We start from the raw sequence: 14607 nt of genomic DNA, 5'->3' as shown, positions 1-14607 counted from the left end.
TCTTTAAGGGAGCAGTTGGCCCTGCTGGACCTGTTGGTGATCCTGGCAAGGAAGGTCCTCCTGGTATTCGTGGTGACCCTGGAGCCCACGGTCGACTTGGTGACAGAGGTCCCGCTGGCCCCTCTGGAAGTCCTGGAGATAAAGGAGACTCAGGAGATGATGGACAACCTGTAAGTCAAATATGGATGTCTTTTTGTTTTCCTTGTTAGGTCTCTTCACTATGTTCTTAACACTGGGAGATCCTGCCATAATAAACTCAGAGAGGTTTAATGCTGAAAAGTATAATGAAATGGGTAATGATAATGACCACATACAGTTAATTTATTTCTACACTAGTGCTGTGCTTCCCAAACATGTAACCATAAACCATTTATCAAACACCTAGGATTCTTTAACGAATCTCTGAACTGAACTTCTTACTTATGCAATTGTGGCTGTTGTAGTATTGTGCTGGTATGATACGGTTTTAAAAACCATTGCACCACAGACTTTGTTTAATGTTGTTTATGTATATACAATAATAGTGTTTACCCTCATGAAAATACTGTTTGATTATCAGTCACCATGCTGGTGAACAGCTTCTTGTGACCTTGGGCCAGTCACTTTATCTCCATTGTGCCTCACGCACCAAATACATAGATTGTAAGGTCATCTGGCCAGGGACAGTGTTTGTAATAATGCTATGTTCTGCGTAACGGTATATGAAATAAAGTTCTGAATATTTTTATTATTAGCAACAACTTTACAAGTAATCATCTTTATTTCAGATCTAGAGAACATTTGTAGTAGTGTCACTGACGGTTCATCTTTTGGGATATGGAAAAATTATCCAATAGTCTTCTATCTGAAAGATAACTATGATGCATAATGTTGTCATAATGAGTTTATCAGCACTGCAAAGACCAGCTATCTCAAAGAGCAAAATAAAAAGTCTAATACTGTATATGGGCTAAGACTGATTGCTTCAGTGATAAATGATAAACATTTCAATTTAGAAACTATGGACAATAATGATAATTTATGCAAATGTGTTACTTAATATGTGTACAGTATATTCCCTGCAAGTTGTTGATGTGTATTAATATTCTAGTAAAGTGTACTAAAGTGATCACATTTATTACAGTACATGTTCTTATTCTTTCATTATTCAGGGACCTGATGGCCCCCCAGGTCCATCTGGAACAACTGGCCAAAGAGGCATTGTTGGTATGCCCGGTCAAAGAGGAGAAAGAGGCATGCCGGGACTTCCTGGCCCAGCGGTAATTCAAGTTACTTATTTTAGATGTGCAAACCTCTTCAATTTTGGTTTGCAACATATTTTTCGGATTTCGCTAAAATGTCAGATGCTGCCTGATTTGCGAACATCTGCAAAAACTGGCACATCTCTATTCCTGTTCAGTGAATTATAATAATAGAAGTGTATTGAGTGCTGTATTCAATTAACAAGCACTGTAAATCCCTGATCCTAAAGGTTATGAAACTTTTTTTATTTACATGATATATTTACATATACATACCGTACGCAATACATACTAGTTTCTTGTTGTGTAGTGCGTTAGAATTTTTTGGGGAAATAAATAGTTATAAATGTACAAACAATGTTTTGAGATATAACAATATGAAAGTAGAAATGTGAAAAAAGAATTTAAGAAAATTAGTTTAACTTTTGGGAATTAAGCCAATTGAAATGAGTTGGGAGAATTTATATGTTGAGATGAATCGCTTTATTCAAGGTGGTGTATATCGGAGTAACTCCATAACTAGGTTTTAAAAACGGTTGCTGGGAGTTTCGGAGCCAATGAAGGAAGAGGAGTGGCAGAATCAATCATTTGAGAATGGTTGAGTGATTAGCTGTGAAACAATATTTTGAGCTTGCCATACAGTAGCAGATTAAGATGCCAAAAATAAAGGATTACCTGGAAAGAAGTGTACTAGTTGACTACCGGTAGTTCATCTAATGATAAGGAAGGGATGGGTGCAAAAGGGATTACAGAGATGGACACATTCTAAATGAGCAATGTGAGTTATGTGGGCAGAAAAGGTGAGGAGAATTATGTCCCAATATACTGAATATTCTAAAACAAATCGCCAGGTAAGCCCTTTTGAGAGAGGCGATCATCACGCCGCAGGCTACTCGCCGGTTTGGGGAATGTTGCTAGCCCAGGCAATTGAGGCTTTCTGAGTACCGTGATAACAACGCTCAAAAAACTGGCGGCGTAAATTGGCCCAGCGATAAAAAATATTTTATGAAGGCTTATAGAATAGGTCCCTAAGTCTTGCCTTATTCATATAGTTGCTGTTCCCATTTATTGTTTTATAAAACTGTTAACTCGAAATATTTTACATTTTAGGGGACCCCTGGAAAACTAGGTCCTACTGGTCCTACTGGAGACAAAGGCCCATCAGGTCCCATTGGTCTTCCTGGTGCTAATGGTCCTGTTGGGGAATCGGGTGCAGAGGTAAGTTTGACTCATCTCTGCAGAAATACATGATGGAAACACCAAAACCATGGTTCGTCAAACATACTTTATGCTTGGAGGAGCAATATGCAGTCAACATGGCCATTGTTCTTGCTTTTCATGGTATAATCATGCAGTAAAAAAATAATAATTTGTGTATGCATTATATATATATGTGTGTGTGTGTGTGTGTGTGTGTGTGTGTGTGTGTGTGTGTGTGTGTGTGTGTGTGTGTGTGTGTGTGTGTGTATATATATTTATATATATATATATATATATTTATATAATATATATATATATATTTATATAATATATATATGTGTGTGTTTATACATATATATTTTTGTCTCTAATATAGCGCTGACAATGTACACGGTGCCGTACGCAAAATTTTGCAGGCACAAATGGGGAGCTCTGATCAGGGGTTTTGCACAACGATCTCACGTTAACTGCCATTCAAGTCAATGTCAATTAACGCATGATTGCGCAGTGATACCCGGTATTGGAGCTTTGTGAATCCCTGGTAATGAGTCTCTGCCCTGAGGAGCTCTTACTACTGAACTACACATTTGACAATTTTTTGTTTCTTTTTTAGGGAACGCCTGGTAACGATGGTGCCCCTGGACGAGATGGAGCTTCTGGAAAACGAGTAAGATTATTTTGACTTGCTTACAATAATAATTTGTTTGTTTTTAGATGTTTCATTAAAAAATTCGAATGAGGTTGGAAATATATTTAAACATATTTATTGCTCATGTGGCAAGTTATTGCTGGCTTCTTTTGCACTTTATTTAAAGTTAAAAATAATATACTAGTACATCTGAATAAGGCTTAAACACGCCAGGCTAGTGTATATATTTATCTGTATTGACTGACGTTAAGTAGTGCTTCTCATTCTGATATAAAATACACAGTTTATATGCATCAATAGATGGAATCCAATATAAAATAGTGGGATTATTTAAAATGTGCTGTTATGATTGAAATCAGATGATTTGTTTTCCTTTATTCGACATTGAATAACAAAAATTGATAATTGTCTACTGTATGTCCTAACAAGAATGTTTATTTTCATTTTAAGGTTATGTCACATACTTCACCGAGTGATTAATGACATGCAATTCTGTAATCAGAATTTGAATGTTTGTGGATAAGGGATACACAATTGGTTTATAGAACACTGTGTAGTTGAAGACAAATTAAGAACCTTGTTCACAATTCCAGGGTGATCGTGGTGAGCCTGGACCTGAGGGTCTTCCAGGATCTCAAGGTGGTCCAGGAACTCCAGGGCCAATTGGCTCTACCGGTGAAGCTGGAAAAAGAGGGGATACAGTAAGTCCTGATTTATGTGCCTATGAGTATGCATCACAGAGAACTATTAATAAAGTTATCAACTTGTTATAGTATGCGGGCACATTTTACAAAACTTCAGTAGATCTTTAAAGCAGCATTCCACTCTACTCACCATAAAAATAAATATCTCCATCGTGAAGTCTTTTTGCTCCTGTTTTAATCAATTCTGCATTTTTTTATTCTGTAGTTGAATTCTGTGCAGTAGTTGCTGAACTTTGCTCCCCATGAAAATTGTAATGGTTACTGCCATTCACACTCATTAATAGAACAGAGGTTTCACGGTAACAGCTGATGCCAATGAATGGGACAAATTCAGGGAAAAAATGAAGATATTGAAAAAATATAAAACGTCAGAAGTGGATCAGCACAACATGATCAGATGATGCTATGACTTCCTTTTTGTTTTTGTTTTAAGGAATTGCGGTTTCAATAAAATACTTCTTATTGGCATTTTTAGAATATGTAATAGACAATCGTTACAGTAGTTACTTTGTGGAATTTAACACATACTTTGCAAGCTGGAGGTTTTGGAAAATCATTATTTTTATGGGGCGAAAAAGATGCCAACAGGAACAAAGTAGAAAAAACGGAGCACTATCCAGAGTAACAAAGGATCCAGAGGGGGCTCACTCCTAAAAATGAAAAATACTTTATATTGGGTCATTCAGAAGACCCCTACAGATGCAGCAAAAAACCACGCAGCCATGAAAAAGATGTTAAGATTGCATGGCTTCACCATCTTGGATTCATATCTAATGATCATTTTAGTTGCACTCTACAATAATTTACAGTGTGTTGCTTTCATCCATTCTTAGGGTTCCCGTGGTCCTATGGGTCCATCAGGCAGAGCTGGAAAACGTGGCTTTCACGTAAGTTATATCTTGCTATACGCTAGATCATCTCTATATTGATCTTCACTTTGAAACCAGAGGCCTGATTTCTGATTTATAACAGGGTCCCCAAGGTCCTCGTGGTGATAAAGGAGACAATGGTGAACGTGGTGAAAGGGGACAAAAGGGACACAGAGGTTTTACTGGTTTGCAAGGGCTTCCAGGTCCTCCAGTAAGTATTTGTCATAACCTGCGCACCATGCATTTTATATAACCACAGAAAAAGCTGTACACAGTATGCGGCTTAAACAAATGTTTCATCTTGACCACTAATAAAAACCAAGGTGAAATAACATCTTACTCTTTGGAATTTTATTCCTCCCCCCCCAACTTATCCATTTGTAGTTTTCTGCCGCTTATTCTCTTTTTCTTACCTCCCCATATGAACTCTGTGAAACATACTATGTACTTTCTTTATGTATGTCTTGTATTCACTATGTTTATGTGCATTCAATTACAATTGAAACCCTTCTTTTAATTTCATTCAGGTCATATGCATCTGCTGAAATAAAGTATTTAATTATTTGAATGCAAATGATCTTTTTTCATAACTACAGTATCTAAAAAACATAGTCATTTTGTTATGGTGTTAAAAGTGTTTTTTATGCTTTGTTTTAGGGTCCCATTGGTGAGCAAGGTAGTGCTGGACTTCCTGGACCTTTTGGCCCCAGAGTGAGTTTTTTATTTGTATCATACAGTATGCGTTATCAAGACAAAAGTACAAGATAAACCTGTAGGTGTTAATTAATTTGGAAAGCATTTGATTTGTAGAGCATCTTAGGAGAGGCTCAAAATGATACAATATGGAAACCATTGCCCATATTTACCAAACGGTGATATTTTATAAGATACTGTATCTCCAACCCCCTGAAGACATCTTATAACACATTCACTTGCCTGGACCATTAAAAGTCTTCTGGCACCCCTTAATAAATATAGTCTGTAGCTTATTGGAAATGTACTTTAAAAAAAACTAAGCTACAGTATATGTGACAAAATATTGGCTTGTGAAGATTGGTTCTACATCATTTTTTAGACCAGGATGCTTTATTCTATACTGCAGATTGAGTTTTCTCTGGTGTGTTCTGTTAGGATTTATTGTGATATACTGTGTCAACATTTCCATTACATCCATATATTAAGATCTATATTGGGATTTAAATATATATATATTTTACACTGAAAAAATACATTGAGAGTTACAGAACCTCTCATTTTCATGTATGTTCTTGATATATCCAAGGTTATCCATGCGAACAGTATACAATTAGTGAAAGATGCTGAAAATGGTCTTCTGTCCTTTAATTTATGTAGGGCCCACCAGGACCAGTTGGGCCTCCTGGTAAAGATGGTAATGCAGGACCAAGTGGACCAATTGGACCTCCTGGTGTCAGAGGAACTGTAGGAGAAGCTGGACCAGAGGTAGGATTCTTTTCAATTGTAGTAATAACATGATCACACTGCATGGGGTGATTACATTTAGCTTAGTAGGTTTTAAAATGGAAATACTTTGTGTTAAATGTAAATCAATAATTGGAACCATTGGTATAATTTTTTTTAGGGCCCTTCAGGTGACGCTGGTCCTCCTGGCCCACCTGGGCCCCCTGGACTTCTTACAGCAGCCATTGATGATTTCATGGGTGGCTACGATGACGCCATGCCAGAACCACTTCCAGAGTTCAGTGATGATGAAGCTGCTGGTGATGGAAACAAGACTGATCCAGGAGTCCAGGCAACTTTGAAATCTTTGAGCAGCCAGATTGAAACCATGCGCAGACCTGATGGCTCCAAGAAGAACCCAGCACGCACATGTGATGATCTAAAACTCTGCCACCCTTCCAAGAAGAGCGGTAAGTATGAGGTGCATTTAAAATATATTTATTCCTCATGCACTGATTGCAATTCTTTGTTATCGGTGCATTCAGGCCTATGAATAGAGTTGCATAAAAAGGGGCAGAATGTTGATTGCTTAGTGGATTTGTTGAGATTTGAATTTAAGATTAATGGATATTTATAAGTCCCTAACTTGAACTTCCAACACTACTTCAGTGCAGCACAAGTGCACTGATATCTGTACCAACAGATTGAAATCTGATGGAAGTGGAATGGCAAAAATTGAGGAAGAGATTTCATTTGGGAGTGCAGATAACGGAAATGTTTAAAACATGTTGCACTAATACAGTAAATCTATTTTATGTTGGTGATCTTTATAGAAGAGTTCAACCAATACTTCATCATTCCTTTACTGTAGGCAAGGCAAATAACTGCAATCCAAAACCTAAACACTGAATTAAACACAAGAAAATACTGTTTCTGGCAAAACTATATGTGGTGGACTTAAAAAATAAAAATGAAAAGCTGGTAATAAGAATCACTAAACTTCATAATATCTCCAGTGAACACTCTATAAAAAAAAATGCCTGCAGCAAGTTTGATAAGAATGGCATGGCATGATGATGACATGTTGAGGTTTAGCTAGCAAGCACTTAAAGCGATACCTATTTTTTGTGTTTAGGAGAGTATTGGATCGATCCTAACCAAGGCTGTTCAGAAGATGCAATAAAGGTTTACTGTAATATGGAAACTGGGGAGACCTGTATATCTGCAAACCCATCCAAGATACCGCGCAAAACATGGTGGACTGGTAAAGGACCAGATAACTTTAAGCCCATATGGTACGGTGTTGATATGAACAAAAGATCTCAAGTAAGTAATACATCTGAACTATATTCATACTGCTCTCTCCATTGTAGTATCTGGGATTCAGTTCTCAAATAACCGAGTAAACATATTAAACTTACTAATCGTGGAAGCTATGTATTTAGGTTTTTTACATTTGCATTTATGTAAAATGTAGAAAATTGCTGGAACGCCAAGTTGCCCTTGTGACATCCTGTAGATGTGTCATCACACTGTTGGAATGGTAACCATGATCTAAACAGCAGAGTATGACTTCCTCTTCCATCCATAGGATTGGCTGCAACCCATTGAGAGGACCATAACCCACTGGTAGCATAGACCTTTTAGCATTCAGAGTTATGTTTGATGCAGATCTGTATATTGGTTTTTTTTTTGGCTGCATAATGCATATTGAAGTAGCCCATATACTAAGCAGTGTCATTGCATAAGACACCTTATGGCAGAGGACACTTTGCAGGCCATTGAAGTAAATGGGCTGTGAGGTATGTTCATGCACCGGAAGTAGTCTTTTGGAATAGCACCACTTAGTAAATGTGGGCTATCTATTTGGCAGGCATTCTACTTTCAACTTTACTTAGGAGTAATAAATGAATGATAACATTATAACAATAGTGTTAAAGCTGGATTGACGATCATTTAGAAACGGTCAAAGCCTCAACCCTAGGTGAATAGATCCTTCCTTTTATGTAAAATGTACACTAAAAAACGTTTAGGTAACACAAAATATATTCCTAAAGTTGGCTAAATCTTTAAATATGTTTTATCAATCTTTTTTAATTGTTATATATTTTTTTCTTTCTATTATTATTTTCTACATGTCTATTGTGCATATTTTCAGGTTGCAAATATAATTTTAATTGCTTGGTTATATCATTATTTGAAATTATGATTTCTGTTGTCAGTGGTACAATGGCTTAAAATTCATTTAATGAAAAGTGAAAAATCCATATAAAGTTAAAAACTATTTTGAAGTTGTATACAAGTACTTATGTGGTATATATATATTTCTAGACCACTGTGTCTCAAACTTTTTTCCACAACCACTTCCCATTTATATTACCCATTTGCTAAAGAATCTCATTAGTTTATCAATGGTTAAGTTCAGTGAAGATCCTAGAGAATTTGTTGAAACTGAACACCTAATTTTAAAGCTATTAAAACTCTGGAAGGCTTACTGTAACCCAGATAAGCTTACATAAACTAGCAACACATTCAAAATCACATTCAGTCCCACCCCCTCCCAACACTGCCCACAATTTTCAATTTGGCCCAGTATCTGAAGAGGAGATTATACAAGCGCTCCTCAAACTAAAACAAAGCAGCCAATGTGGACCCGACTTACTACAATCTAGGTTCCTACGACTTGGTGCCCCAGCCATTGCCAAACCAATTGCGTCCATAGTCAACTCTATCCTGTCTGCAGGCCATATCCCTAAGACCTGGAAAACTGCCAGAGTTGTCCCAATCTTCAAAAGTGGGGACAAAAACACTGTCTCAAACTACAGGCCAATCTCACTTCTCCCAATTCTATCCAAAGTCATGGAAAAATGTGTCCACTCCCAATTAAGCGATTTCTATACCAAGACACATTTCCCTAGCCAATTCCAATCTGGGTTTCATCCCAAACACTCCACCGTAACTACCCTGCTAAAAGTTTGCAATGAAATCCAGTGTGGAATGGAACGGGGACAACTCACTGGTGCAGTATTCCTAGATTTTGCAAAGGCTTTTGACACAGTTGATCATGCTATCCTGCTTAACAAACTCCAGAGCTCTGGAATAGGGAAACATGCTTTAAACTGGTTTCAGTCCTACCTATCAGGAAAATCCCAACATGTGTCCATCTCAGGCTCTAACTCCAACCCCCTGGATATAACCTGTGGTGTCCCGCAAGGCTCTGTTCTCCTACTCTTCTCAGTGTTCATTAATGATCTTCCCACAGCTTGTAAGGAAGCCTCAATACACATGTATGCAGATGACACAATCCTATATGCACACAGCCATAGCTTCTCTGACCTTCAACACATACTTCGGTCTGACTTTTTGAGACTCGAAAACTGGATTTCCCAAAACAAACTGTTTTTAAACACTGACAAGACTGTAACAATGGTATTTGGGACCAAGACTAAATTTGTAAAGCTTCCAGTGACCGAGCTCCTGATTAGAACCAACGCTAACACCACCCTAACACCTGTCACTAGTTTTAAATACCTGGCCTTATGGTTTGACTCCCACTTAACATTCGGGACGCACATTGATACCCTGACAACCAAGACCTATTCCAAACTAGGGGTACTTTACAGGAACAAATCCTCCCTAAGTCTCCTGGTCAGAAAGCGTATCGCACAGCAGATGCTAATGCCAATTATTGACTATGGAGACATAGTATATGGCTCAGCACCTCAAACCCACCTTAGCAAACCTGACACCCTCTACAATTCAATTTGTCGTTTTGTTCTCCAATGCAACTACAACACACATCACTGCGAAATGCTCAAAGAACTAGATTGGTCATCACTAGAGTCTAGGCGCAAAGTTCACCTTTCCTGTCTTGCCTTTAAATTCTTCATGGGCAAGCTACCCAGCTACCTGAACAAGCTCCTCACCCCTACCACTTGCAGCACTTATCACCAGAGATCAGACTCCAAAAGACTATTCATGGTCCCAAGGCTCAACAAAGTATCCGGATATTCCTCCTTCTCCTTCCGTGCACCCCAAAACTGGAACAACCTACCAGAGACTCTCTCATTCACCACCAGTTTAAGTTCTTTCAAATCTAAGGCTGTCTCACATTTTAACCTGGTCTGTAACTGTTTCAGACGCTCATAATATATATTTTCTTTTACTGTGCACGCAATGTCTTTTATATAATGTATACCCTGTTCATTTATGTAACTGTACTTGTAACCATGTATTATTTGTTTTACTCTGTGCCCAGGACATACTTGAAAACGAGAGGTAACTCTCAATGTATTACTTCCTGGTAAAATATTTTTATAAATAAAAATAGGCTAGGGAACAGCTCTAAAAATGTGATTTGTGATATTTTATTTATGGTAAGCAAGCATTTTATGATACTTACATTTAGTCATGTCCTGCATAAAATGGGGACTGTCCTTAGGTAATCTGAGATATTTGGTATCTTTATCCTAATTTCTATTCATTTCTACAAATACTCTTGCACTTACTGTACAATTCCCATAATTGCAGTATTGTAATTCCATAGTTGCTGATTTTCTGTGACTGTAAATGTAATGCAGACCCTTTCATTGATAATGTAAGGTTTTAGTTGTAAACCTTGGTTAAGATGCTCTGTTCTTCACCTAGCAAATATGCAATCAACAAACACAATATGCTTTTTCATCCTTATAGTTTGTCTACGGAGACACTCAGTCACCAAATACCGCTGTCACCCAAATGACCTTCCTCCGCCTTCTGTCAAAGGAAGCTTCGCAGAATATCACCTACTATTGTAAAAACGCAGTGGGATACCTGGATGAGAAAAATCAAAACCTGAAAAAAGCCGTTATTCTTAAAGGTGCTAATGACCTTGATATTAGAGCAGAAGGGAACAGCCGATTCAGATACACAGTTCTTGAAGACAGTTGCTCGGTAAGTTCATTGCAAGTACAGATGGGGTAAACTTAGCTCACAAATGGCACTACTCCAATTTCCGCCGATGTCTGCCCCATGCTCTATAATACCTATGTTTCATCCATTTGAATGGGGGTAAAATGTACCTGAGCAAAGGGGAAGGACACTTCATGACATGTAGAATAGAGACCCAGAAGAGTAGACTTCAGCTGTGCTGACTATTTGCAGCAATAACATCAGTAGTACATTGGGGAAACATCTGTATCCAGATGATTACTTTGTATTCCTGTATTTCTTTGACAGTCATGTTTTAATAGCAGTAGACTAGAACCATGTTAAAGGTATAGCAGGCACTCCAGAGCTGCAAAAAAAAGTTTGTTTGAAGGCCATTTCTTTGGTATGTTTGTCAAACTTATTATGTACATGCTGAAGAAGAAATATAGTATTCTTTGTCATAGGATACATTTGAGTTATGTTCTGGGAAAAAAGTCATCCTATAGCATTCAATGAGGAATTTGTTTAATATCATGTGTATTTATTGAACATGAGGGAAAACCCTATATTATGTGCATATTAAACTCTGTAGCCTATGATCTCAAGGCATAAAGAGCATTTCTTATGACTCTCAGTCAAGTGACAAAGTCTTTTTTTTTTATTGTAGAAACGCAGTGGAAACGTTGGCAAGACTATCTTTGAATACAGGACCCAGAAGGTGGCACGCCTACCCATTATCGATATTGCCCCTGTAGACATTGGCAGTGCAGACCAAGAGTTTGGAGTTGACATTGGGCCAGTTTGCTTTTTGTAAACCATTCAAGACGACATAAGAACTTAGACTGACTGACTGAAGTTAATCCTGAGACTCTTGAAAATTATAGCTGGTATCTAGCCAGCACTGTACATACAGTTTTCCATTATTTTCCTTTTTTATGCCTGGCCTTTTTCCAAAGTATTTATTTTACATTCAGTTTTAATTGTTTGAGCAATTTTAAGAGCAGCAATACAATTATAAAGACCAACAATCCTTTAGTCTTCATCTGTAACTGTGGTATTTTTGCTCTTCGTATCAGAGTAAATCAGTGTTTCACACTTGGAATTGTATAGTGAAACTCCTTTACTGGCCCTTGTTTACATACAATATCTAACAGTGTAAAACCAAATTGTATATGTGTAAATGTAATCCACAAGCACATGTTTGTTTACCTTGATAAACCACTGAAGAACATTTTGGGTGAAATTCATCAAGCTTTTCATTTTCAACTGTTTCTTTTTTTTTTTTTTTTTTTTTTTGCTTTCTATTTTTTTTTAGCATTACAAAGGAGAATCTGGATTTTTGATAAAGGGGAACATTTTGCTAAATTGTGTTTTCTTGCGGTTCAATATTGGTTTATTAGACTGTAACAGCGACTGCTACAGCGATTGACCAATATTGTTTGTTTGAATTTAGAATGGAGATAATACTGACATAGAAGAATTTTTCATGATATCCCACCAGATAGCAACATTCAGTAAAACGACATCTCATTAGTATTTCTGACTTACTCGTTCATTGATTTACATACCATGTTTTGTTAAAACATTTATTTTACAGTGCAATTAGGTCTACATAGGTTTTAAATACGGCATCCATCTTCATTACAATATGTAGTTAAAAAGCTTGATGAATTCCTCTTCGTATATTCATTGCCAAATAACGTTGTATTTGTTTTGTGGTTTACGTGTACTGAAAATAGCATCAGTATAAAATCTATGCAGCGAAGCAGAGAACCAACAAAGAAAATATTTATTTTCATAATTTTACAAGATAGGATCATTACAACATGACTGTGTTTTACACATGTCCATTAAGTATATATACCAGACTGCATTGCTCATCAAGAAAACTTTTAGTTGTAAGTGTTGGGAGGATACATTCTTAGTAGCAAACTTATGTACAGTATATTAACAGTTTCTTCATCTGTTAGCCACCAGTGACCAGGTGCAAAAGGATCCAACATTTCTTAGCATAAGCTACCTCATCTCTAGAAGCTGGGATGCATATAATAATAGTTTTATTTCGTGTTAGATATGAAAAGGTGCTATGCTTTTGTTGTTAATCAGAGAATGGGGAGAGGCAGCGTATGTTTGATGGTGCTAAAAATTCCTTTTGTAAAATCCTGAATAAATAAAAACTATGACAGCTGCCCCTAAATGATATTATTTTATAAGAGTTTAGCTTAACTTGCTCCAATGCCTGAAAAAAATATACTCAGATCATTTTTTTCATTGGTCATAGTAAATCTACCTTTTTTATTAGGTGCACTATATATATATATAGAGTATTTGCTCTTTCTTTAATGCGTCTGTTTCTCAATTTCTTTGATTATTGCTTTTGTGCTTACATTTCTTGCTGTTTTAAACCTTTTGCTGCTGGAAGGACCGCATTACATAATAACAGCTATGTGTTGCTGACCTCTGTACGGGCAAATAGAGAAAATATAGTATAGCATCACAAAGGAAAGCCATACACATAGCTTTAATCATGTACCTTTGCAAAGCTTTTAATTAAATACGTACTTCTTGTATGTTGGTGTTTTCCTGACTGTGGAATTCCTTAAAGCAACATTTTATATTGATTCCACAAGGTATTAAACTGCAGTTAGTTATGTGTTGAATGATTTATTGGGTTAAAGCAATGGTGTTGTGAACAGAGATGTGTGGAATATTTGAGCACATTCGCTGCAAAGTTTTTTCACATTTGTGGCTGAAGAAAAAGTTGCAAAAAATAGAAAGTTTGACAGATGCTGCCAAATAAATAGCATTTTATCAAACTTTCCATGTGCTCAAGAGTTACTTAAACTATAAAACATTTGAAGGAGCTTTTGCGTAGTGAAGCACATCAGATTTGCAAAACATCTACTCGTGAATTCCTACACCCCCCCAAATAATCAACATGTTCACCAATAGTTTTGCATGTCTTCAAATTAGGGGGAAATTGTAGTTTTCCATATGCAATAACTGATGGGTTTTCTTGCACAAGTTCGTCAACTTTGTCGATGCTGAAAGGTCCATGGGCCACTGATCTTCTGGCACTGCAACCATGTGTAGCACTTGTGCAGCTATCACATGAGTGTGACATCCCATGTTTGTTCTCACCTTGAAACAAGCAAACAAGTTAGGTGGACGTCACAAAGGCCACCAGTGTACCAGCTTATATCATGAGGACACCCTAAAGGTTAACAGGGAGAATGTAATTATTACCTGTACACAGACACACACACACACACGAAGAGAGCAGGCACTCCAATGAAACATATCTGCACCTGGAGGAGTCTTTGTTGAATAAAGTACAGTTCATAACTATTATAAAGATTCTGCACCAGAACCATTGAATTGTGATATTCTATTATAATGGGATATGTTCTGTTATCTGGGACAATAATAACGCCTCCTACTGTCACATCATTGTGTATAGGATGGTCAGGTATAGAGATTCGAAATTCATTTTGATGTCCGAGACAAACTTCAGAACAAATTTGTAAAAATATTTTTTTTTTAATAAACTGGTTGATTTTTTGGGGGGTTCTCAAATGGAAAACTTGCAAGCTTCTGCACAAAAATATGCATTTCCC

General features: G+C 37.0%; 1 protein-coding gene across 1 annotated transcript in view; it reads left to right on the top strand.

Annotated features, from left to right (window-relative positions):
- COL5A2 (collagen type V alpha 2 chain) overlaps positions 1-13641 on the top strand; it is a 175029-nt gene extending 161388 nt beyond the window's left edge. Inside the window, exons 42-54 of the mRNA XM_075608452.1 lie at positions 9-170; positions 1152-1259; positions 2352-2459; positions 3055-3108; positions 3684-3791; positions 4628-4681; positions 4767-4874; positions 5321-5374; positions 6017-6124; positions 6264-6552; positions 7218-7408; positions 10775-11014; positions 11658-13641. Of these exons, the coding sequence (XP_075464567.1) occupies positions 9-170; positions 1152-1259; positions 2352-2459; positions 3055-3108; positions 3684-3791; positions 4628-4681; positions 4767-4874; positions 5321-5374; positions 6017-6124; positions 6264-6552; positions 7218-7408; positions 10775-11014; positions 11658-11804 (1731 nt within the window). The 3' untranslated portion in view covers positions 11805-13641. The remainder of the gene's footprint in view (positions 1-8; positions 171-1151; positions 1260-2351; positions 2460-3054; positions 3109-3683; positions 3792-4627; positions 4682-4766; positions 4875-5320; positions 5375-6016; positions 6125-6263; positions 6553-7217; positions 7409-10774; positions 11015-11657) is intronic.
- Positions 13642-14607: the final 966 nt, after the last annotated feature.

This window comes from Ascaphus truei, chromosome 7 (assembly GCF_040206685.1).
Source record: "Ascaphus truei isolate aAscTru1 chromosome 7, aAscTru1.hap1, whole genome shotgun sequence".
Taxonomy (NCBI): Eukaryota; Metazoa; Chordata; class Amphibia; order Anura; family Ascaphidae; genus Ascaphus; species Ascaphus truei.
The sequence above is the reverse complement of the archived record's forward strand: the minus strand, read 5'-3'. Positions and strand labels throughout refer to the sequence as shown.